Source organism: Nipponia nippon, unplaced genomic scaffold, assembly GCF_047370975.1.
Source record: "Nipponia nippon isolate SJK-2023a ecotype South Korea unplaced genomic scaffold, ASM4737097v1 scaffold_9, whole genome shotgun sequence".
Classification (NCBI taxonomy): Eukaryota; Metazoa; Chordata; class Aves; order Pelecaniformes; family Threskiornithidae; genus Nipponia; species Nipponia nippon.
The window spans coordinates 36,132,078-36,157,659 of record NW_028262413.1 but is presented as its reverse complement, the minus strand read 5'-3'; the positions used below and the strand labels follow the sequence as shown (position 1 = coordinate 36,157,659).

At 41.0% G+C, this 25,582-nt stretch overlaps 1 protein-coding gene across 4 annotated transcripts in view; it reads right to left on the bottom strand.

Moving 5' to 3' along the window:
- Positions 1-1,452: 1,452 nt before the first annotated feature.
- Positions 1,453-25,582, bottom strand: part of GLDN (gliomedin) — a 123,003-nt gene continuing 98,873 nt past the window's right edge. For 2 of the 4 annotated variants that reach the window (XM_087744208.1, XM_087744207.1), the window contains 9 exons: positions 18,695-18,746; positions 16,562-16,579; positions 15,245-15,352; positions 12,977-13,123; positions 12,160-12,285; positions 6,955-7,035; positions 6,748-6,873; positions 5,893-6,043; positions 1,453-2,481 (listed from right to left, as the gene is read on the bottom strand). In XM_087744208.1, coding sequence (XP_087600334.1) covers positions 2,022-2,481; positions 5,893-6,043; positions 6,748-6,873; positions 6,955-7,035; positions 12,160-12,285; positions 12,977-13,123; positions 15,245-15,352; positions 16,562-16,579; positions 18,695-18,737 — 1,260 coding nt within the window. In that variant the 5' untranslated portion in view covers positions 18,738-18,746 and the 3' untranslated portion in view covers positions 1,453-2,021. Of the gene's footprint in view, positions 2,482-5,892; positions 6,044-6,747; positions 6,874-6,954; positions 7,036-12,159; positions 12,286-12,976; positions 13,124-15,244; positions 15,353-16,561; positions 16,580-18,694; positions 18,747-21,058; positions 21,368-21,691; positions 21,767-25,582 lie in introns of those variants that run through there. The other 2 variants (XM_087744206.1, XM_087744205.1) reach the window with 2 other exon arrangements.

Genomic DNA, 25,582 nt, shown 5'->3' with positions numbered 1-25,582 from the left:
AAGGCAGCTACAAGAAACACAGCCTGGTTCTGCCACGGAGAAAAGAGGCAGAATTTGCTGGTCCTCCTTCTCCAAGAGCTTGATCTGAGTGGTTCAACAATGACATTCAGAAATTTAACATGACTTAAGACAGGCACATTATCTAGAAACTGGAACATCTGGCTTGAACTGTATTTGCCCAAGTATATTGCAGAGGTTTTTTTTCTTTTTTTTTTTTAGCCAAGAAGTCTACTTTAGTACTGTAATTCAATTTTTTAAAAAACACCACCACCACAACAAAAAAAAAAAACAAAACAAAACAAAAAACCACCACGAAAAAAACTACCAACCAAAAAAACAAACCACACCCCACAAAAATCAAAAGAAGCCCACATACACAAAACCATAGCTCTGGACTGCGACGTTTCGCACTCTTTATAGGTAGATTTCTTGGTACATGAGCTTTGATATATATACTAGTTCAAAGTATTAATTATGCTTTTTTGTTTCCCTCTGCATCTCTCTCCTTAGCATGCAAGGCCTGAATCCTGGCCTTAGTGAAACCAGCAAGTATGCTGAGAAGAGAGGATGCAGCCCAGGCCCAGCCATCACTGTATCGCACACTGAAGCTTAGCTCCAGCAGAGGTATTTTTCCAGCACATTTGCTAGACTAGGTTCTGCAGGCACAGGCATTCCCAAATTCATTAATCCCTTTGATAGTGCCTGGATGTCACATAAGTATTAAACAGCTCAGTGCAGTTCAGGGTTTAAGTGATAACTTTGCTTCTAAATATTTGGATGAGCTCCGTGAACTTTACCAATATACACAGGCAGCTTAGAAATTCAGGTACGGGTTTTCTGAGAGCGTGATTTTGAATTTAGATATACAAAGCAACAGTAGGGATTTATGTTTCAGCGTTAAATTTAGAAATCTGAAATACCAGAACAAAATGAAAATCAAAAAGTTCCTATTATTTCTCACCTCTAGCTCTCAAAAATTTGAATGTGAGTGGGCAATCTCTGAATTAAGATTAACAACAAATTAAGTCACTAAGCACTATGATGAATACATGCATTCCTGCTCCAGCTGTTTTATTTTTCTAAGAATAGCAGGAAAAAAAGTATATCCTTCATTTTATGATTTCATTTGTACGGATGAACGTGGGGAAAATTTTTTGTAGAAATATACCTTACTATAATTAAGTATAGTTATAAGCAAGTTACAGTGGTATAGGTTACATGGCAGTGAGGGGCAAGGCAGGGTCTGCAGCAGCACAAGCAACTCACACACTGTTAAAAAGGGAATTTTAATCATAAATTTTACATCTTTTCTTCAATTTTATACCTCATTACTTTTCTTCCCACGCTCCATTTACTAAATGTAATTTCACGTATATTTCATAATGCCATTATTCCCACTTTCCGTGTACTTGGGCTGGATTTTGCTTTTAATTATGTAACAGTTGACTGGACTTGTCAAATTTGAAGCTTTCTGCTTTTTTTCTATTTAAACAACTATTTCCATCCCCATTATTTTTAACAGTTGTATATCTTTGTCCAAAAAAAATATTCACAGAGAATCAGTGGAAAGTATTAAGTGAAAATGAGAAAGGTATTTGTACACAGAAGTTCATTATTTAGACATTTATACTAGACTATAATCGCTGACTAGAAAATGATGGCAGATCAGATGATTGCAACCGAAAGTTATAAATAGTCTCTGCTGAGCACATGACCATGGAATAATCAATGTACATTAGATATAATTATCAGCTGAATAACAGGGGAAAACAAAAGCAAGTCTGTGCTGTGTGCCAGCTGCAATACTGAACAGCCATTCTTTTGAAAAGATGAGCATGGCCTATATAATTGAAGTGTGTTTATACAAAGGTGCCCGACCTCCCTTTTATGCACACTCACAAACCACCCTCAGTGAACAGAAAATTATACCAAGTGAAGAGACCCCCACACGTATATCATATAGCTTTAAATAATCTTATTTAGTCAAACAGGGCTCCCATACACAACATTTTAAAATATATTCATCTGCCAAAATGTACAGGGTATACCATTAAGCTCCCATTCTCCCACGTGTACAGATTCTTATCTCTCAGGCTGTATGAAAGCATAGCAAGAACAGACTGTGAAGACCGTAACTCAAACCTTGCATCAATCTGCTTCTCTTTCAATAAATCAAAAGCAAAACTTACTGTCATATCCTTAGTATCAGTAACATACATAATGCCACATGCTATGAATGCGTTACCAGCCTTGGACTTAGGATAAGTAGTATTGATATGCCGAATGACTGAAAATGTTTCTTCATCAATATGCGCTACTATTATATTTTCATCAGTGCTTGAGGCATATATAATCCAAAGACCCTTCTCATCCACTGCTACGTTGAAATACGTCTTCGAGTTAGAAAAGAGGTAGTTACGACCATGATATAAGGCATTTTCAATTAGCAGTGTGCCCAACGATGCTTTATCAAGCCCAAGTCTGAAAGGAAATAAAGTAAGTATTCAGTATGTTGTGTTAAAAATTCATTTTTATACACACTGGTTCATTGAATCAATTCAGAGCGCATTATTACTGATAGAAGCATTGTTGAAAATACTTGAGTTCAAGGACCATTCTGATGTCTTTTAAGATGAAGTACTCCACTCAGAGCACACTAGGAGAAAATTCCAAAGTAATAACCAATCTAAAAGGTGCACAAGAGCATGAACTCGCTTTGGTAGGTTTCACTTTATTTAGTCTATGAGCTTTATTATCACTAGGATGAAAGAAGCAACTAAAAGGAATGGGTACGAAAAAGAATTACATACCAGGTGAAGGCCCAAACTTGTGAAGTGAAATCTGTACCAAAGTTTGCTTTCTACTAGGTGGGAACTAAAGGGAGAAAATGTGATTGACCAAACCAGCATGAATTCTGGGCAGGTTCACCTAGTCTTAGAGTTCCTCTTTTGAAAACAGTTCAGATAATGCAGTGATTTGCTCAAGTAAACATCAAAGGAATAAAAATTCTGCTTTTGCAGAGCCAAAATTCTGACCGCATGCTGGCCTCCAACAGAACAGCCTGAATGTCTCATCACTGATGTATAAAATTGTTTTTATTCCTTCAAATTCCTCAATAGGATGATAATCTGAGGACAGCAGCAGAGCAGCTAAATTGAGTTCCTCTACTAGTTTAAGAGGGTAATCAGCTACTATCGAGACACATTTGCAGTTAGCATTTAATCACTGAGTAACACAGTGCTTCAGCAAAGGCAGAGAGAGTATGCTTTATCCTTTTGAGTAATGCCTTCTGTAATGAAGCACATTTCATTGTCTGACTTCCATCTAACTGTATAGCTCTGTTCCTCAAATAGGGGAAAAACATTACTCAATACAGGAATCTGCTACAGTTACAAAAGTTTTCTGAAAAGAAAGGCTTAATGACAGGAACATTTCAGATCCAGGAACTTCAAACAGAAGGAAAAATACTGGAAGAATAATTTCTCTGTGGAAGAGGCACTGATAGCATAGACTGCAAAACTCATCCTCAGAAAAGTCAAGAATGACTAACTAGATGATTCCCCTCAGCTTTTGTAAAACTCATGTCTGCAGCACCTCCATATTCCAGCAGCATGTATGTGCAATAAAAAGAAGGCTTCAAGGCTGGAGAAGATTTCTGAGAAACATGCATTTCAACCCAGTTAATCTTGTTAGTTGCCTCAGATTTGTAAATAATCTCATGCAAGGACAAGGGCTAGAAGGACAGCCCTTAGCAGGAATAGTCACATAGAAATGCAGGTTTTCTTCTGGATTTTTTTTCTATAGAGTGCCAACAAGATAAAAAGCATCTCAAGATTCATTAGAAATGTGCAAGATCTGCAACACAGAACACTCTGTCTTTTCCTCTTTTACATGAAAATCCTGAATGGAGCAGAAAAGTGAGGTTTCATTCCCGAGGTTCTCTTCCGCTCCCCCAGTCAAGGACAGTCTAGCCTAGAAATCCAAATGGTTCAGAAATTCCTTAATCTTCTGGCACCTTGGGGTAAATGACAAGATATAGCGTAATATTTTCATCAACCGCAGGGAACTCAAGCTACAGACACTTTTCTGATCACTAAGATGAGTGAAGTCATCCAAAAATAACAGAGGTGGGAAAACATGTTATGAAACAAAGGAAGAACAGATGAAGCAATCATAATATCAGGGATCTGACCATCATGAGAAAACCTGCCACAGGTCAGACAAACCCGGTTTTACCAGCTTTTAAATATGACAGGAAACTCCTTTTAAATATTTTTTTCAACATTTGCAAGACGAACCAACCAGGTCCTCACCTGTTCTTTCCATTAAATCAACACAAAAACCCAGAAGCTTTTCTGCAGCCCAAAATCAAGGACTTCACTCTCACAGAATTCACAGTGCCTCATTCTATCTGTGCTGAAGGTAAATAATCTTAGAGTGAATAACTGCGCAGAAAGGCCATCTCTCAGCAACTTCTTAGAGAGGTTTTGAAAATTCCACAAATAGCTTGTGTTCAGCTGGACGTGAAGGCATTTCCCAATTAACGGTACCCAAGCAAAGGTGAGAAACCTCTGTCCTATCACTGTGTATTGCTTAGGCAGAGATGGTCTTTTACAGATGTGTAAACAAAAAGCCCTGAAGATATTTGAAGGAGGTTGCCGAAAAGTGGGCTTGTCTTTGGAAGAATAAATATTATAGAATCCAAGCAGCTTGCTCGCATTCCTTGGCATCCAAATGAATATAGGAAGGCAGCACTCACACCTGCTTGGGGATAGACATCAAAGTATAGTAATGTTCTTGGCTCAAGCATCAGAGTCATGTAAGAGAACTTGAAAGCAGATGCAATCTTTCACTTGCCCTTGGACTGTCTTTCTTTGGCTCTTCCCACAAGATGAGATTTTTTTTTTTTTTTATTTGTATTGTCTGTCTCTGTCCTCAGTAGGAACTGAAGAAACAGAGATGTAATTCCCAGTTCCAATTCAGGGAGATACATTGGGAGAGTTGTAGGAACTTCTTATTACAAGGCAATCAAACAGTGGAGCTACTCCTCCACAACGGAATGTGCAATTCACCAGGTCGCCATGTCCTCAGCTGGCGCCTTAGCGCATTCCTCTGCACTAGCAGCATTAACTCAACCCCTGCCAGCTAAGAACAGCGCTACCCGAGAGCAAAGCATTCGCGTCAACCCAGCAAGAAGCTCTGGAAAGCCAAGTTCCACAAGTGGGCTACAATCATATAACCGCTCATCTGTGTCCCCCAAACTGCACCGGAACCAATTCTTACTCTGATGCAAGTAAACACACAGCTTATTTTTTTTTAAATCAAATACTTTTTTCTGACCCCCCCCAACTTCCTTAGTCAGTTCCCATTTCCTTCTTACAATTACGAACACAGCAAAGAATCCAAGTGTGAGAACACCCACAGCAATGCAGTGTACAATAGAAACACGCTGGACCCCAGGACAGCCAAAAGAAAAATCTGTTGTCACCTCTGCACATGACATCTTGTTAATCTGGAGGCCCAGTTGTCCTATCATGTAGTAACTACTCAGGTTAACCACTTAGACACAGAGCTGAACAATGCTTAAAGAACTGACTGTCACAGCAGAGTAATGGACCTGGACTGCCCTCCCATTCCTCTCCTCCCACAGCACCCGCACACGGAAGGCCGGTGGCCCGCATTCTAGTTACAGATTAGAAAGAATTAGTTGTTCTGTTCTGGAAAGAATTCTGAACCATTCCTCCATTCTTTCTATTCTAGATAGGACCAAAAAGAAACATAAAATGGTACAAGGGAAGTGGTCTGCATTTCTGAGTTTCACCTCTGTCACTCTAACCTATTCCTCCTCCTTCCACAACATGACTTGCCTTAAGCCAACTGGTTTTGACTTACTTCAGAATGACATTGGTTCCTCCCTTTTGATAGTACAGATGATTGTTTTGTACTGCATGACCACATCCATAAAAGAATCCTGTGATGTTAATGATCCTGTAGCTGTCATTCAGCAAGGCATTGGAATTCTCATATTCTTTTATAGAGTTTCCTAAACGAAGAGGAAAACGTGAAAAAAACAGGACTATCATTTGGTTCATCTAACCTTGAAATCTCTACCCTAAAATTCAATCCCAATCAAATATCTGAAAGATAACAATTGTATTTGTTTTTTCAATAGTGACTGAACTTGCTAGAATGTGATAAAATAATCCAGTGACAAACACCAAAAAAATCTATAGAGGTCATGTTCAAGGGCCTGCTTCCCACCGACCTGACGGGCCCTAATTCTGAACACAGTTGGTAAATACACAGAAAATATTTCCTTTTTCCACTTAGGTCCTGGAACTTTTCCTGCACTAAATGTAGCTCATGCAGCATCTGATTCATTTTCATGCCTAGCTAAATGAAAAGGCAAAACTCCTAGCTACAATTTAGGGAAGTAAGGCCGTAGGAAACTGTTGAAAGAAAAGAGTAAAAGGGCATGAACAACAGGCATTTAAACTTGGATTGATTAAAAAAACCTAAAATCCTCAAAATCTGATGTTGACTCTGAAAATGTCTAAAGATACTGCAAATGTCTATAACCATATGTATACAGTCAAGTATTATAGAGGTAATATGGAAAACACTCTGAAAAAGATGTGGGTAAAAACCCATCATACTTGATTAGAAATATTAGTTGAGGTTGAAGGAATTAAGACAGTAATGTTAGTATAACAACTGATTTTTGATCAGTGACTACTACTAGCGTACCTGAAAAATGCATGGTAAGCCAAATCCTTTCATCGCTTATATTTGCGGGTTCCCGCATCCAAGTTCCAAACGTTTGCTGTACACTGACAAAGTGAACAGGACTTCCTACAGATGTTATGACACATTCTGGTAGAGAAAAAGCACATGGCCGTTATCTGTGACATGCAAACAGTAAGCAGCAGTTAGTCACGCTCTGCAGCAGGTTACCAGCTTTTTTTGAAGGACCAGGGGTTCTGTCTTCAGCTTTTCCAGCCAGGGTATCATCATTCGGTACAGCGCATGTCTCACCTGGAGTTGAGAGAGAAAGGGTAAAGCATGTCATTTTTCTATATTTGACATGACAGATGGGCACATCAGCGACCCACTAAAATAAAGGAATGACAACTGGGATTTCGTTTCATCTGGGGACAAAGCTTAGGTTGGTCTGGTCAAAACATGAGATAAAAAAAGACTTGCTCTCACTTCTGCCAAGGAAATGAAGTGTTTGGGCTGGTTTGTTTCTGTAAAGCTGTCAGGCTGACACTCAACTTTGAGAAGTAACTAATTTTGCTCAACAGATTCAATTCCTTAGCTGTGAATTTCTGAGTGACTGCTTAGAAAGACAGAGTTGCCCCTTTCCTTAGATAACTTTAGACAACTGAGATAGCTGGCAGCTGACTGATTTAGCAGTAATGCCAAAAATGGTTTCTTAGGAATGAGTGATGGCCACTCAAAAGCTTCATGCCCAAGCCTACATCCACCAGCAGAGGGGGTGGACTCTGTAGGCAGCACTGGGATCCAGTTTTGCTCATGCTGTTAATGCCCAAGAGAGTAATAAAGTACTAACACGTACACTGAGCACATAATGCATAAGAATGCAGGTCAGTCGTCCATGCCATTAAAGCAGCAATATGAAACTGAAATTACACACTATGTTCCTTAGGCACATAGAAATGGTTCACATTAGAAACAAACAAACACCTGGAAACCTTTTTCCTCACCCCTCAACAACTTGAAGAGTAACTGGTTGGGTTTTCTCTTAGCATTTACTGTTAAAACAATGCCTGAATGAAATTATTTATGGACCCTTTTCTGTAAACCCAGATACCTCTCCTCTGCCTTTAAAACAATGCAACACATTTCAGTTTGCTTAGAATGAATGACCACAGAGAACAGTTCTCAGCTCTTTGCCGAAGATACCCTGATTTCACTATAGCCTTGCTTTCTAATTCCATTCTTAACTTTCATCTCCTTACACATTTCACACTGCTTGACATGCAGGCTGCAAATTCTTTTAGACATGCATTTTCATTGTTGCCTTCCAATATATTTCTGGGATTTACAGGGCTGTGATGAAGTTTAAATGAGAAAGAGAGTAAAAATATGAAATAACTATAAAGTAATGCTGAAAGGGTACTGTGACATTCAGGAAAGAAAGGACAGATCATACTGCATTGTTGTTCTTTAGGTTATATCCTCTCTTTGTTCTTGCAGAAGGAAACTACGCCAAGACAGAGCACGAACAACACATATTTCTCCCACCCATTTATCTAGGACAGTTGGTGATACGACACTGAAAGTTTGTAAGCGATCACAGCGTATCTCCAAAATAAGGCACAGTCAATCCAGCCATGGGAAGATGAATGCCTATAGCTAGAATCTAGCAATCCCTCTAGATCCCTTTCCAGCTTCTCATCTCAAAACATTGTCAAAATATCTCAAAAAAGGAAGCCACTCAGAGGAAATTATAAGTTGCAATGCGCAAGTTAGTTTTCTTGGGCTGAGTCTAACAGATACAGTTAACTGAACGAGCAGTTCCCTATACAGTAGTTTATCTAAGACTACAGAACAGTCAAGGACCCGGTCAGTGCTTGTAGTGAGGCTGAGTGCACTGTTTGCATTTGAGAATATTTGCAATACCCTCGGAGGAGTTTCAGCTGCATGAAACAGAAAGCAACTAAGATTAAGAAGACAGTTTTCAGTCGGAGACTCTTACGTGAAATTTTCACTGCTTTCTTTCCATCAAAAAAAGATAAATATCCTACTGATTCCTATCATAAAATATTCTGGCTGAGAGTTAATGGAGTTTATAAGACATTAAAACTATTGATTTGGTCTGTCTGGGGAGGATGGGAAGCATGAAGCAAGAGAGTGTGGAGCAGGGATGTTTTGTTTCTTTTAGAATTAGCTAACAGTACCGTTGGGAACAAATACACCTGAGCTTCCAACTAATTATTCTCTTCTCTTAAAGAAATAAAGTTTTACCTGATTCAAAATTTAATTTAAAGAAACCATTCTTGTAGTCTTATGTAATAAGTTAATTACAGTTGTAAATCAGCATGTGTATTCTCTTTCCTTCAAAGGGATATGAATATTTAATTACAAAAAGCTGTTTTATTCTTTGAATTTTGGTAATAATGTCTCACAGCCTACTGACTCATAAAACACAAATGCTCATTGAGGAAGGTCTCATCTTTGCAGAGTTATTTGAGTATAACTCCCATTTGCACACCAGGATTTAATATCCACCAGATAGCTTATCCTCCAAAGCACTTCAGTCTGTTTCAACACTTGAAAAGAGGCTACCTGAGTAAATGGTCCAATTACATCTTGTACAACAGTTCATGCATTTCTGAATTTCAAATAGGATGAGACTTGTGCTCCAGCTATCTACTTTCCATTGTAAGGAGGCTCTTTGGGCTCTGTTCTGATACTTCAATACCCAGAATCTCCTGATTGAGGTTCTAACACGCTACTACAATTATAATTACATGCTATATTAAAAATAAGAGGCGGAAATAATTGATATATGTTCCACCCAGTATTAAATATTCACTGGTTAATAACATTTATAATAGTAATAAAAAAGATTTTTCATCTCAGCAAACTGTGCAGAATGATGGCAACATAAAAACATATCACCCTCTTAACGGTGAGACATACAAATTGCTCTGCTTGTTTCACACTTAATAACTGCACGAAGGTCTTGTGCTATTCCCTTTTGGTATGCCTATCAAGAAACTACATTCCCAGTTACAAAAGAAACCCTATCTTACCAAACACTATCACAGATAACTCTCCTCTTTTCTAGAAATGTGAAAGATTCGTAACTCAGACATCCTTCGCTATTCTTTTATAGGACCACTCTGACCTCCCTGAAAACAGGCATCTCAGCTGGGAGGAAAATTCATCCCAGAACTGCAGGGTAGCAACAGTCACTGAAAGGTGCAACTATCTCGAATGCAATACCATCCAGGGGTAAAAGAGAAGGACAGCCAGATCCAGTATGTATATCCAAACCCAAAAGTTTGCTTCCATTCTCAAGCTGGAGTAAGCTAGAAATACAATGCTGTTCTTGCACCGGCTTCTCTTTGCTTTCCGTAATCATCTAATACCTTGAACCAAAATTTTCCAGTTACTACAACAGCACAATGTTTGTAGAACCTATGTTCCTGAGCATCCAAACCACCAGCTCCTCTCATCTTCTACTGCTACTTCTGCACTGGCAAAAAAACAAAAAAGGTTCTCCTCTTCCAGTATGTAGAAATGATTTGAAACGCAAGTCTCAAAACCAGATTTTTTTTGAGAGGGAGTTTTCAGGAACGTATGATAACGTTTTTGGCCAAAATTTTCAGAAGTCCAGCAACTTCAGAGATCCATCTTGAAATACTTCCAAAAGATGGCTGCTGATTTTCACAACAAAATGAGTAACAACATCCTTGATTTCCAAGCACCAGCCTTCCCCACCGCACCCGCTCCCCCTGCCCCCCATGTGCCTGAACTGGCACCAAAAAGCATTAGAAAAATCAAACCCTCATTTAATCCTTCTGATTCAAACCAGAATTGTTTAGAGCATTAGAGACATCAAAGATCACAGAGAATACATTTTCTTTTCAATGTTGTTGAAAATAAAGCTGATTACAAAAGTTGCAAATACTTTCACAGAGAGTCTCAATGCCCCTGTTAACCTCTTAGAAGCCATTCCCACTCAAACATGCAAAAAGAAATCCAAGCCTATCTGAAAAACCCAGTTAAAATGAAATTTTTCTATGATAAATATAAATATCTGTAAAAATATAGTAAGAAAAGTGTTTACTATAGAAGGTTTTTAGAATACGAATACAGTCTTCGGTATCATGTTGACACCAACACTCTTCCACAAAGTATTAAGCTATTATTAATATATTTAAATCCATATAAACTTCAGGCATGGAAAAAATACGCTCAGTACACTGTATCTGTCAATGTATTCACAAAATGCACTGTTCAAGACAGCAGAGGACTGCCAACCAGCCACCTGCTGGAAGAGGAGGTATATGCCAACTAACTTTCTCCCTACGTGCTCCACGCAGCAGAGGCAGCGCTTTACTCATCAGAAAACACACATGGGCACATGCGCACACACACATGGATTTTATCTGAGGCACACCTTTAACCTGTTTGAGAAAAAGATCTTCTAAGACACGGACAGAAGTTGTGACATGAAACACTGACATGATTTTTCAACAACCCACAATATCAAGTTCAATCCATGAGGATTTACTGGTATCCAGCACACCTGAAAATCATGCCAGAGATATCACATGGCAAACTCTTAATTATGTCAGCACCCTAATCAGTGACTTAAAGAAAAAAAAGTGTAGCAGCTGCTACACTTCAGCATACAGTCAATGACCCGGCAGTCTGGATACTCATAGTTTGGTTGTAACAGTATCTGCCGTTTGAAGGGAATCTACGCTGTCTTTAATTTTTTTCTTTCTGAATATTGGAATTTTTTTCCTTTCTGAATATTAGAATTAGCCATATATCTCACCAACACAGCCACAGTAAAGGAAATAAAAGAGACTTATGATCCACCTGTCATTCAGGATACAATAATGATGAATAGCAACAATGGAAAAGAACTCAAGATCACCCTGCTCCAAAATTCACATATTCAAATGGATGTAAGTCCCGGAGAATCCTTTTGTATTCCTCCAGCTTTGAAAAGTCTTAGCTAGTTCAAGCTTGCTTCAGTTCTGCCAATGATCAGGCAATTTCATTTTGTAGAATACAGTGAAATGTAGCCTGCTTAACAGGTGTTACATTTACATGTAAAACTAAAACTCAGCATTTAAAAGCTAAAAATTTCAACTGCATTTCTCTTACTTCCCAAATATACCCCATCTAACAGAAAACACCATGTGTAATCCTTTGCCCGAGCATTAGCATAGCATGATTAAAAGACTAATATTATACTGGAGATAGCTTGCTGCCTTGTCCAAATTATATTTCAGCAAAACACCTAAGCACATGCACAGCTTTAAGTTTGTGCAGTTTTACTGATGCCAGCAAAATTAAACACACGCTTACTGTTTTGTGAGACTTGGAGCAATGGGTTTAATCTTGAACCTGTTTATAATACTAAAAAAAAGAACACTGGAAAGAACTAACCTGTGCATTTGCTGCTGTATATGTTCTCCTGAAGCTGTGCTTTACCTTTACCTTTACGTTTTCCTGGAGGCCCTGGGGGTCCAGGTGGTCCAGGGGGCCCTGGTGGTCCAGGTTCACCTTTTGCACCTATGTACAAAACAGAGTACAAGGTCACAGGCCCTGTAGGCAACAGGCAACCTGCAGAGAACTGTACGAGTCCACATGAGAGACTTTGAGAGATCTCTAAAACAGCCTCTCTCTTAAGAGGTTTCTGCGTACAGAAATATGGCACAATAAACTCATTGGGAGTGTTTGTTAGAAGGTGAAGCATACAGAACTTCACAAGTTGTAGGACATCAATGCAATTTATCTGTCTGGGTTACGGGCACATTAGAGAGACAAAGCACCGTTACCTTTTACTTACTGTATTCTAAGACCTCAGCTTCAGAGGCTACAGTGCTATAATTTTACACAACTTATACTTGTGGCTGCTTCATGTATTCCTGAGTGGAAATCTGCCCCTCATTTTCTGGTAGAAAAATAAAACTACACTGCAAGAAAGAGCAGGAGGTCGTCAACTGTCTGGAAGTGTACTGGAAAGGGTGGAATTCATGTACATCTCAACCCAAAGCCCAAGCAGAAAAGTTGTCGTGAAGACTTGCATTAAAAAGGGAACATAATCTCCTGGGCAGAGCAATACTCAAACTTGCCTGTGGATAACACGGTTATGCTGGTTGATCCTACTCTTGCAGATCACATTCACGCTTCAGAAGCAGAGTATATGTTTTTCTGTCAAGTACACTGTTGCAAGAGAGCTCCTAAGAGCACTTCTTCCTACCTTCTAATATCACATCATTGCTTGCATCCCCCTTTTCACCCTTTGCTCCTCTAGCGCCTTTTACGCCTGGTATACCATCCTTGCCAGGCAAACCCATTTCTCCAGGTTCTCCTTTCTGTCCTTGATCACCTTTTGGTCCTGGTACGCCTACAAACAAAAAGCATTTCAGTACCAAGAAGTTCCAGTATTAAGCATCAATCAATACATTTTTGTAATACAAAACGTATTCGCTCTAGTCGGTTTTTTTAATCCGTTTTTAACTGGGTAGCTGTAATTTGTTCTGATTTCAAAACAACACTGTAACCTAACATGAAGGGAAATGGTGTATGATGCGTCTGGTGCAAATAACACATTCTTTACCTAGTGATTGCTGAGTTTTGAACATGAAATATACAGACCCGGGCCTCACCAACACTGGCTGGAGAATTTCTGGGTAAGTAGGAATGCTAAGGAAAGACGTGAAGTAATATATTTATTTCACATTTGTAAGGCATTAAAGAAGGGCGTTTTCATGGTTCTTCTAGACTTTTTCTTAAAGTAATTACGCACTAACATTACAACACACATTGCACTTTTAACTTCTTCCACTGTCCCAACAGAGCATAGATACAGCTACCTAGTACCATTTTCACGTGGCTACTATAACCCTCCCTCTACACCTTCGAAGCATGATCAATCCACATACTTTTTGTGCTTGATCATGTAGTAAAGTAACATATTTAATAAGATATTCCTTTGTCCTGTGCGATTTAGTTTTGCAATAAGGAAAAGAATGGTGCGTCTGTACAACTGACACATCAAAACCTTGCACCCTCTACTTTTGTGGCAGTTAGCATTTTCTTGCTTTAGCAGAGAGAAACATAAGAGTTGTACAAATAGAAATGTCAGTGTTCTTGCAGACATAGGTTTCAAATACTTGTTAATTTGTTAATACTTGAGAAGAAAATGCTAGGGTTTCTACTTATGGTTTTACTATTTGAATTGATTTTGTAAAATCAGAAACAGAATTACAGTTTTGGGGAGAAATCTGAAATGTGTCTTTGGCACAGCTGCCCCCTGACTCTTTGAAGACCGGTTCGCACTTTCATTTCCGACGTTAAAAATTTGTTGAGGATACCAAAGTGACAGACCAAGTAGTGTCTCAAGATAGAGTAGACAATCATTCCACTTGGACCTGCCAGCAAGCCCATATGGCTAGGGGCAAAAGCCAGAATAATAGATGGGCCACCATAAAAACCAACCTGCTAACAGCCTGTCCACTCATCAACATACCCTTCCTCTTCCCCACCTCCTCTCAATTCTACCATTCTGAGGCCCTTTTGTCTCCTTACCCTCCTACCCTGCACAACCTGCTGCTTTCTCACTCTGCCTTGAAGGCACCAGTTATCCAACAGCTTGCACACAGCTACTGTGCATCAGGTAAGTCAGCGGATAAACCAATTACTGCGGTACAACTTCACAGTAGTGCACCGGCTCCGAGCACAGCAGCTGCCTACCTGCCGTTTCAGCTACGGCACAGTGACCCGTGGCACCCAGCACTTCTGCTGCTGGGTCTCTCTGTTCTTAGCAGAAACATGTCATGGTGAAATCAGTCAGTTGGGCCAAATAGTTTCCTCGCCCAGCATGGAAAATTGCTTGTGGGCTACACACAGCCTATGGGCTATTTAGCAGAGCTGCTCTGTCTGTCTCAGCTACATTAAAATAGTACCTAGAAACCCTACTGCACTACAAAGTTTATCTGAGACTGAATAAAAAAAAAGCTGCTCCACGAGTTTCCAGCCTAAATGGACAATATAGAAAAGGAGAAAAACATGGAAATATACTGTTCGTGCCATAGTTACTATGAATCTGGAACCAAAACTGTGGTAACATAGAACAACTTCCACCCCCAAACTCTGGCCTTCTTTTTTTAAGACATCTGAAGTCAAAGGGCCATTATGTTGGCAGGTTGAGGGAATGGAAATATTCTTACAACAACAGTATTTACTAGCAAGTTCAGACTACTGAGATTCAATTAAATGCATTCAATAGCTTTAATTTGCAATATGCTATAGTGTATGCATACCACCTTCCTCGCTGTGGAGTAAGTCTAACATAAACTACCAAAGCTTAGTGTAAGACAATGAATGCTACAGAATTCTGTAACATGCAACTTCTTTGTAAACATTGAAACCCTTCTCCCTGTACAAAGGTCTAAAGGTAACTACATCTGAATATAACAGTAAGAAAGGATTTCTTTTTTAAACAACCACCAAAAAAAAAAAATACCTATTTTTCCTCTTTTTCCATTTATTCCTGGTTCTCCCTTTTGTCCTGGTATACCTGGGACTCCATCTGATCCATTGTAGCCAGGCAGTCCGTCAAGTCCAGGAGGCCCTGAACAAACCAAACAGCATAACTGAATTTTCACTGTTAAATTCAATTTATCTTTAGATCTACTATATTTACATGTAGTATGTTTTGAGAGATATATATATTCCTTAGACATACAAAATCCAGTAATTGGCCATTATGTTCAATATGCCAACAGAGTATCCTCCTTAAAAAAAACAACCAAACAAACAAAAAACCCCCAAAAACCAAACCACCAACAAAAAGCCCACCCCAAACCAAGCAATACAAACAAAAAACACCCACCCACAACAACCAAACAAAAAACTGTGAAACCAAACTTAAAGGTAAGGTGCTTGTTTGCCCTGGCCTTGGCATACGAAAACTGACTGAAATGAATACTGCACACATTTGGCATTAAGGCCAGCGCAGATCAGCCTTTTGGATTCCACTTCAAGGACAAACACAGTGGAACCTTCCTATTTCTGAATTTGACAGCGACTATAACATCTTCCACAAGCCACGTAAGCTTTAATGTTACTTATGACATTGGCTAGACTAATCTAACGCACGAAAAGCATTTACCTCCTTGTCCAGAATACCGTAGTGCCAAACCATGACTGGTTGCTACAGAAGACGTCACCCCCTCTTCGTTGCTATTTGAACCCCCACAAACAAAAAGTACCTGATACTTCTCTGGTACAGAGAAGTATTCTAAGCAGACCCACAGCTAAAGAAGCACAGAAGGAAAGCAAGGAACCATTCACATAGCCTAGCAACCACAAGAGTGAGAGCAGAAAGAGAGAATTAAATAAGAAAGGAGGAAAAGTTATGGGGGAGGTGGGAGGGTGGAATCAGTAACCAACGTTTTTTAAAGAGATGTTTTTTAGTGTTAAATTATAATATCAGTTTACTCAGGTTTTTTATATGTATATATACTCATCTCTTCAGCTAAATGCTACTTAAATGCTCTTAACTCCATCTGGTTTTGATCAAATATGTTTTAACAAATGTGAAACTATTCCGTTCCCTCCACTCGAGAAGTATAATGTCTCAAACCTTCTCCTTCTCAGAAGGGGCAGGAGTTGACCTAAACACAAAGATTATAAAGGCAGGCAGGCATTCAACCCTCCCTCATTCCAATTAGCAAAGGAAGACTATTCTATAAAAGAGACATTTCTCCATTTCAACATTTTGTACCAGCAACTGTTTCAATTACCCAAAAACGTTAGTGCAATTGTCCAAGCATCTTACCTGGGGGACCAGGGGGGCCTACAAGAACAAGCAAAAGAACACAAGCAAGAAGAAATGGTGAGTTTAACCTAGCAAGAAAACAAAAAGCAATTCCAAATTGAATTGATTAGCATTAGATCCACCTCTACAATGTAATCTCACTGGCAGGGGCTTAGGTGCCTTTACCAAGCCATGGGTGCAAGGCATCTAGCAAGCATTACATTTCCTTTATATAAGTGTTCTCCAAGATCCTGTAATGGCAGAAGAATAGCTTTACAATACTGATGAATGTCACAATTAAAAATCCTGTTGAAAACAGATGCTACACTTCTCTGTGTTTTGCACGATATTTCATTGCAGTTCAGGATTCAGACTATTTAAATAGGAGGGGGGGGGGGGGGAAAAAAAGTCTTGTCATTCCTATTAACTACATCTAAATCATAATCAGGTTTTGCACATGTAACTGTTCTCCAGACTGGACCAAGCTCCCCACAGAACCTGGTTGGTGTATTAGAAATTGGACTTGCTTCAGTTATTCAGCACCATGTAATACAATAAAATCTGTCTCACTCTCTGACTTAGTTCAAGTATAGGGCCTTAATAAGAAGAAAGCGTAGCAGGCAAGAATAAAGAAAGAATAAACCAGAAAATGTTTTTGTAACAAGATTTATCTTATATGATCCCCCATACACATTTAAAAAAAAAAAAAAAAAAACCAAAACCAAAAAAACCCCAAAACACAAACCAAGCAGGAAAAGCAGGTTAGAAGAATACAAAGAAAGGTGGCAGTTGCATTTAAAGAACCAAATTAGTTCTGTGAACATTTTTATCCAGCCAACGAAGTACTGTCTTGTTTCAACAAAACTCTCTACAACAGAACATAACAGTAATTACTAGATTTCCCTAAAGATGACAATTTTCAGCATTAATTAGAAAGCATTATGAGTAAAGTGAAAACCATTTTATAATACCATTACAGCAATTATCCCTTTTAATCAGTACAGGCAGTAACATCCGTTAACATCTTTCTGCCAATTTTCCAGTAAATGGCCATTTTTTCCACGCTACAATGTTACGTCCATTAGTGCGTTCAATTACTTCCCCCTCTCAAAAACTGAGGCTCTTGATTACCCTTGCATAAGCAGAAGATAAGTAAGAAAGGTGCCCGAAAGGTAGCAAACGTCACAGAGGCCTATAGCAGAGAAAGCCGGTAAGAGAGACAAAATTTAATACTGTCAAGAGAGCAAAAAGGTGCAGAGGCACCAAGTAGCATCAATGCAAAAGTCTGGAGCCCAAAGAAACAAACTTTTAGGTTGTCTGTGGTTCAGCCTCAGTTGTAACCAGAACCGATCTACAATTTCAGAAGTAGTATTTAACATGTGTGTACGATGGTAATTCTCATTTATGTTGAAATCAGTTGAGCCAAATGGGTCTTAGAGCCATTTGAAAATACAAACCAGACAGCACGTGAAGCGTTTTCTTAAACTCATAAAAAGTGGCTTATTTCTAATCTTCTCATTTCCAAAAAGAACACGTGACTCAGTCTGTTATAGACTTCAAAGCTGGACCATGGCCCCTAAATTGGCCACTACCTGACATTCGCTTCACCAACTCGCACAGAAACAGCTCACGTCTTCTCTTGTCCCAGCCATCGGCTGTCCCAGCTCCCCCCGGTAACCCGTGAAACCCAACCTCCTGTTACTGTGCTCCAAGGCAGGGGAGGCAAGCACGTTGCCCCTCGAAGTCCCCCTACTCCACAGCAGTTACAACAATGGAAGCAATTTCTACACCCTATATGTTCATCCCATGTTAGCCTTGAAGTGTGGGAACGTACGCAAAAATACCAAGATTGAACCCTCAACTAGTATTTTAAACACCCAAGTCTACAAGATTTACTTATGAAAATTACATGGGAAAGAAATAGCTCCAAGTAACATCAAGTAAGCTCCTTGAATTCCAGCATTTATAGTAAATAGGTATAGATAAGTCCCAAAGTAGTACCTATTATCTTTTTTTAAATAAATAACCCGACTGAGATGTAAATTCTGATAAATAGTTCTTTGACATAGTCATTGACCTCAAGTTCTTTGAAAACATTGTAATTCTGTAATGCTGAAGGTAAGATAGGTGTAACGCTTAAGGCAATAAACATACCTGTTAAGCATATCCCTTTTGTGCTGTTACATAAATCCACCATCACTCGGACCTAATATTGTAAAGAAAGTGAAGTTGAAAACAATGCATGCCATAAAATCATCTAGTTTACTTTGCCTACACGAATAATTCCAAAAAATAAAGATACAACTGTCCACTCCGTCCTTACAAGAATATACTATTTAGAACCACCTTAACACTGTAACACCATCCATTTCTTCAGGCAGCGATTCTCTCACAGGAATCTGTTCAATACACCTCATTTTAAACCTTACTGAAAACGTGAAGAGATTGGGCAGACAACTCCATACACCATCTAGGCATTAAAGTTCACACATTACTGTAAAACACGTGTGGTTGGCCATGCATTGACTCTATCAGTGGAAGGTATTAAAAGCCAACATCAGCCAATAAAAATTACATTCCGTTTTATTTTATATTCATATCAAATGATGGATACTTTTCCAGTATAGCACATCCGGTGAGAAAGATGAGCTATGTTCCAAGTAAGCAATTTCTTATCTTGAAAGATCTGCAAATTTGGAATAGACCTTCATCCATTCAGAATACTTCATCCCAACAATGAGAGACTTCATAAAAACCAGGCTGGAAGAGACATTCCTACAGATGCTTTTAATCTAGAGTAGACTAAAATTTTATCAATTAAAAAGTCATCTTTACAAAATACCTGGGTTTCGGCTGGGCAAACATTCACATTACGTGTCCTGCATGCTGAGAGTCAACACTCCAAAATGTTTTGCAACTCATCTAAACATCCAGCAGAAACGAGAACATTGTGAACACGAGCACTGGAAGTGCCTCAGCTCTTTATGGGAAAGTCTAACGTTTATAGTCAGAAAAGGGAAAGATTATCATTTCAGGGCTGTGCAATATATGATAACTTATGAACGTATTTACCCAGAGCTGCCTGCGTATTCACCTTTGTACAATTACTCTATTTACAAGTAACGGAATGCGCTAGTCCCAAAAGACAGAACAAACAAGGGCAAGTCAATCTGAAAGGCAGACTGACATTCAATCCTAGCAAGGTTATTTGCCGCTATCAATCTTTATTTTTAAAATTAATGCATCATTAGCTTCAAGGAACAAATCTAACAGGCTCAAATAAAGGACAAGTATTTTGATGGTAAGCGTTCTTTTGCTGCAAAATCAAACTATATTTGACGATGGATTTCAATTCTGTCAGATACATACTGAGAATTTACTGGATTCCAGACTGTACTGGAACAGCTCTTATATTTAGAAGTTTTAGACTCAATTTAAATTAGCTGAGAAGAGCTAACTGGTTTTGAATATCAGAATTTGCTTGCTCTCTTTGCCCTCACCCCCTGAAAAACACTTAGCTTCTACCCTCTAATTTGTAAAATACACGTTGTCCATGCGTGCTCTAATTCAAACTGTGTTTTAATCTAAATGGTTTTGTTGAGGTTGCTGAAGTGATTGCAACGTGCTCTGGGGCCCTCCAATTATCTCAGCAGCATTGTTTTTACTAATCAGTGCAATTCAGGTGACAATTAAAAAACATGGCACTCAAGAAGTGCCTTCCTTTTCCAATCTATTCAAAGTTTTTCAACTATATGACCTACATATTTTTTCAACTACATGACCCAGTTCCTACCGAGCAAGGGTAATCTTTCCACTGAAGTGCAAAAAACCGTGCAGTTTCGCCAGAGAAAGGACATGCAGCTCTCCTCTCCTGACCCATCAAATGCTACCGTAAAGGTAAAACTCACCGAAAGGGCACGATCAATTTCACAGCACCGCGATGGGAAAGCAATACCCAGTACCTCACGCGGAGATGCTGGACGGCAGAAAACACGTGGGAGGTTCCTCAGCGGTGCAGAGATTTAAAAATCCCAAACCTTGGAAACTGGAAGGCTTTTATCGCAACTAAATTTTTGAAGTTTCATTAAATCCACGCTACCGACAAACAACTTCACTCCAATTGTCTACGTAACTATCGTTTTAAAAGTTTAATCATAACCCGTAAGCCACATGGCCCAACAACTCTTCAGACCTCAGCATTTACAGACGACAGTAGGCAACTACTGCTTCTTAGGCAGGATACTCCTCAAAGCACCAAGCAGGTGTTTTCGCGCAACGCCAACCCCGCAGCAGCAAGCGCGGGCCAGACCCGGCACCGCAGAGGGGAAGGCCGGCACCGCGCCTTTAGCCGACTCCCCAGGCCGAGGCCGGGACAAGCCTCGGCTCGCCCACCCCCAAGGCCCCCAGCCCCGCAGGCAGGCACCGAGGGCCGGCGCCGTCGTCGCGGGGACCCCACCCTCGCACCCGCGCCCCCCCGGCCGCGGCAGGAGCCTTTGGTGGGCAGGGCCTGCGCCCTACCGGCACCATGGAGTAGGTCATCAGCATCAGCATCTCCTCGTTCTCGGCGCGCACGTGCCCGCGGGCGCGCTCCCCGCGGCGGCTCCGCTTGCTGCGGGCGGCCGCGGGGGGCGGCGGGGCGGGGGCGGCCGGCAGCGCCGGCGGGGAGCCCGGGGCCGGGCCGGGCCGCGCCGCCTCCAGCTCCCGCAGCGCCGCGCCCAGCTCCCGCCACTGCGCCAGGAGGAAGAGCGTCCCGGCGGCGCTGAGCGCCGAGAGCAGCCCCACGGCGGCCAGCAGGCAGCGCAGCGCCCGGCCGCCCGCCGCCTCCATCGCCGCGGGCTGGCTGCCGACGGGCCACCCGCCGCCGGCGGGGAGGGATTTATGCCTCCCGGCGCCCTGGGACGCTGCCTGGGCGGAGGGGAGTGGCGGCGGGCCGGGAGCCGCCGGAGCGGAGGCACCGGGTGCGGAGCGGGGCGGGGGAAGAGGCGAGGCCGGGGCTGGGGGCGAGGGGCGGGAGCGCCGCCGGGCCCAGGGACCGCGGCCCGGGCAGCCCGGCCGCCCCCGCCCCGCGACCGGGCACTCGGGGGTGCCCCCTCCCCGCGAAGCCGGGCAAGCTGCTCTTCGCCTTTCCAGGGGGCGATGCCCGGGCCAGACCTCAGCTGCCCCCGCCTGTGGTCGCGGCCCACGACTCGGGTTGCACTTGACTTCTTCCAGGTATCAAGATTCTCGTTAACTTCGTTTCCCGAAGCTGTGATGCAAGCGGTAAAGGATACTGCGTTGTAAAAATCCCTCCTTTATACGTATACTGTCATTCTGCAGCTCATACAAGCACTTTGCTATTTTAAGAACAGCATATGTCATTCACTAATAACACTTCACCTGTTGCTTTAGATGTTCAAGCACAGACTTTTCCCGAATTATTCCTGACAACCCTTCTGTGACATGGGATATCTTTAATATTACAAATTTATATCCCAATTAATTCATAGTAAAGATAAGAAAATGAATTATCCAGAATTTCACTCCTGTAAAGAACAGCAGAATGAAGAATATGAAAGTGTCCAGGTTTCGGCTGGAAGAGAGTTAATTTTCTTCCTTGTAGCTGGTATAGCGCTGTGTTTTGGATTTAGTATGAGAATAATGTTGATAACACACTGATGTTTTGGTTGATGCTGAGCAGTGCTTACACCAGTCAAGGACTTTTCAGCTTCTCACGCTCCACCAACTGAGAAGGCTGGCGATGCACAAGAAGCCGGGAGGGGGCACAGCCAGGACAGCTGACCCAGGCTGGCCAAAGGGCTGTCCCATACCATCTGACAGCATGCCCAGTATGTAAACTGGGGGAAAGCAGGCTGGGGGGCCGCTGCTCAGGAACTGGCTGGGCATCGGTCGGTGGGTGGTGAGCAATTGCACTGTGCATCACTTGTTTTCTATATTCTTTTCTCATTATTATTATTTTCCCTTCCTTTTCTGGCCTATTAAACTGTCTTTATCTCCACCCATGAATCTTACTCCCCCCCTCCCCGATTCTCTCCCCCGTCCCGCTGCAGGGGGGAAGTGAGCGAATGGTTGTGTGATGTTTATAGCTGCCTGCCAGGTTAAACCATGACAGAACATCACTAAATTCAGAATATTTTTTTAGAAAAGTTATTTAAAAAGCTGACATTTTAATTTCAAAGACAAAGCAGTTGTGCTTTCTTACATTGTTACTACTTCAAATCGATCTCAAGAAATTTGAATGTCAAGTTTCCTGCAAGAGAGGGCTCTTGATCCTAATTTTATCAAAGTGACAGTTCTCTGCAGATTTCTACAACTGATCAGATAAAACATTTTGCCTCCATTCTAACTATGCCATTGACCTGCAATTCATGCTAATCCCACAGTGCACTGAAGGGTGAATTACTAGGTCAAATCAAATACGTGCAGTTCCACTGCAGTCAGTTAAACACAGTAGAGAAGCCCAGACAGGAAAACAACTCCGTCATACTAAAGTTCTCATCTCTCCGAAATAAAAAATTACTGCAAAAAGCATTGGTGTCCTCAGACATCACATTGGAGAGACTTTCCTTCTGAAACTGTCAAGTAGGTTTAGGTTTAGGTAGAGCAGGGTGAAAGTAGAGGGGACAAACATCTTTCCATCTCATCCTGTAACGACAGACGAGGCACAAGAAAATCATCATACATCCCAAAGGTGTAAGGCTCACCAGCACAGAATCACAGAATGCTTTGGGATGGAAGGGACCTCTAAAGGCCATCCAGTCCAACCCCCCTGCAATGGGCAGGGACATCTACAACCAGGTCAGGTTGCTCAGAGCCCCATCCAGCCTGGCCTTGAATGTTTCCAGGGATGGGGCATCTACCACCTCTCTGGGCAACCTGTTCCAGTGCTACACCACCCTCGTTGAAAAAATTTCTTCCTTATAGCTAGTCTGAATCTACCCTCTTTTAGTTTAAAACCATTACCCCTTGTCCTATCGCTACAGGCCCTGCTAAAAAGTCTGTCCCCATCTTTCTTACAAGCCCCCTTTAAGTACTGGAAGGCTGCAATAAGGTATGCCCAGAGCCTCCTCTTCTCCAGGCTGAACAACCCCAGCTCTCGCAGCCTTCCCTCACAGGAGAGGTGTTCCAGCCCCCTGATCATTTTTGTGGCCTCCTTTGGACCTGCTCCAACAACGCTGATCTCTCTCTCAAAATTCTCAACAGGCGTCCTGTACCATCACTGCACAATCTTAAAAGTCTGCTCTTGTGTGTGCTGGAACACAGGATCGTGGGGATCTCTTTGGTAGCTCATACGTATTGCAAATATATACAAAATGCCTTTTCCACCCTGTACGGCAGACGGGGCGGGGAGGAGGTTTCACTGTTTTGTGCAAATACTTCCTACCCTATGGTCTAGGAATAAGTTACACTCTCTCAGATCTGTTCTGCTCAACTTCTGCCATATCACAGTAAGTTTTTCAGCTTTCTATATTTTACAAAACAAGATCAGAAATCTAATGCCTCAATTGTATTTTCAGAAACCAGTACACTATCTAAAACTTCATCTGGCTATTTAAAAAAAAAAACAAAAAAACAAAACAAAACAAAAAAAACAACCAAACAAAAAAATCCCGAACATTGACAGAACTGCAACTTCATTATCTGATTCTATTTCTATTCCCACTACTGGCCTCCAATGAAATGTTCACCAAAAAAAACAATCTCACTGAAGTTTAAATTACTGCTTGAGCTCTTTACCGTACTGTTGCAGATAATCTATTTTATGTAAGTCTACTAACATCGTACAGATGTGCAGATCTTTTTGCAGGATGAACAGTCTTAGAATGTGTTCCACCAGTAAAACATTGACATTCTAAGGAATAATAAAAAACCAGATATGTAAAAACCTCCTGAAAAATCACTTCTGAGCCCTTGGCAGACTATTCTGAAGCTATCACAAAGTTCTGCTTATATGTGAATAGTCCTTCTGATGCCAATGAAGATTACAAGACTAATTGTTTACTCTGCAGTTGATATCCTAGTTTATCATAGAAGTGCATATTTGAGTTTTGCTTATAGTATTAACCTTGTGAAGGAAAAAAAAAAAAAGGAATATGACCTTGCATAGAAATTCCCAGAAGAGATTATATCTTAAGCAAGCTTAGTTTATAATTTCATAGATATAATAAAACTAGTAAGTATCTATCATAACAGCAAACTAAAGCTTTCTTTCTGAGAACATAAATAGAACTGCACTCCGGAGACCATGTAGCATAACAAACAGCAATTCTTCATCTTTATTGTCCATTTCAGAGCACAATGATTGAGTAAAAAAAGTATAATCATCATGAGCTCCCATTTGGAGAATAACAGAAGCAATACAGCACTCTTGCTTCCCCATCTGTCTAATCTTACAGGATTTTCTCTGCATTGCAATCAAAAAGAAATTGAACATTGTTCATTAAAAAAAAAATGGGCCATTGGATCACTGTGAACATCCTATCCAAGGCTGTGGTACGGAACCTGCTTAGTTGGCAGAGTTGTAGGATTCTTCCTCAGGCTGTTAATTGCTCCAAAGCTGCTACCTATGCCACAGCTTACATGGGAGTCTGTGCAGTACTGTGCTTAGTTTGCTAGGGCACAGAGATTCACCTCTGTCAAGAAATTGCCCTATTTTGAAAGTCAAGAATCAGTTGACAGCACAGTTTTGTGGCAAAGGGGTTCCCAAGCTTAGACTGCTTAGAAAGTCCTGTTCGCTGCTCCAGGGGCAGAAGCAGCTGTCTCACTGGGCTGTGGACAGGCCTTTCCCAGCTTTCTACTGGCTCTCTCCCCATACCATATAACCAAAACTTCATCCAAATGTCTCCATATCCTCTCATCCTCTGCTACCCCTCTATAATCTTGTGTCTCCTTCTAGATCTCTTGTCCCCGTATAACACGCCTGGAATTTTGGTCCATCCATACAGCACTTGTCATCAACTGCCATGCAGCTTCATGCTTGATGGCACCATTCCTTCTCCGTGATGAAAATCAAAGGTCCCAATGGTAGACTGGTGATCAGCAAAG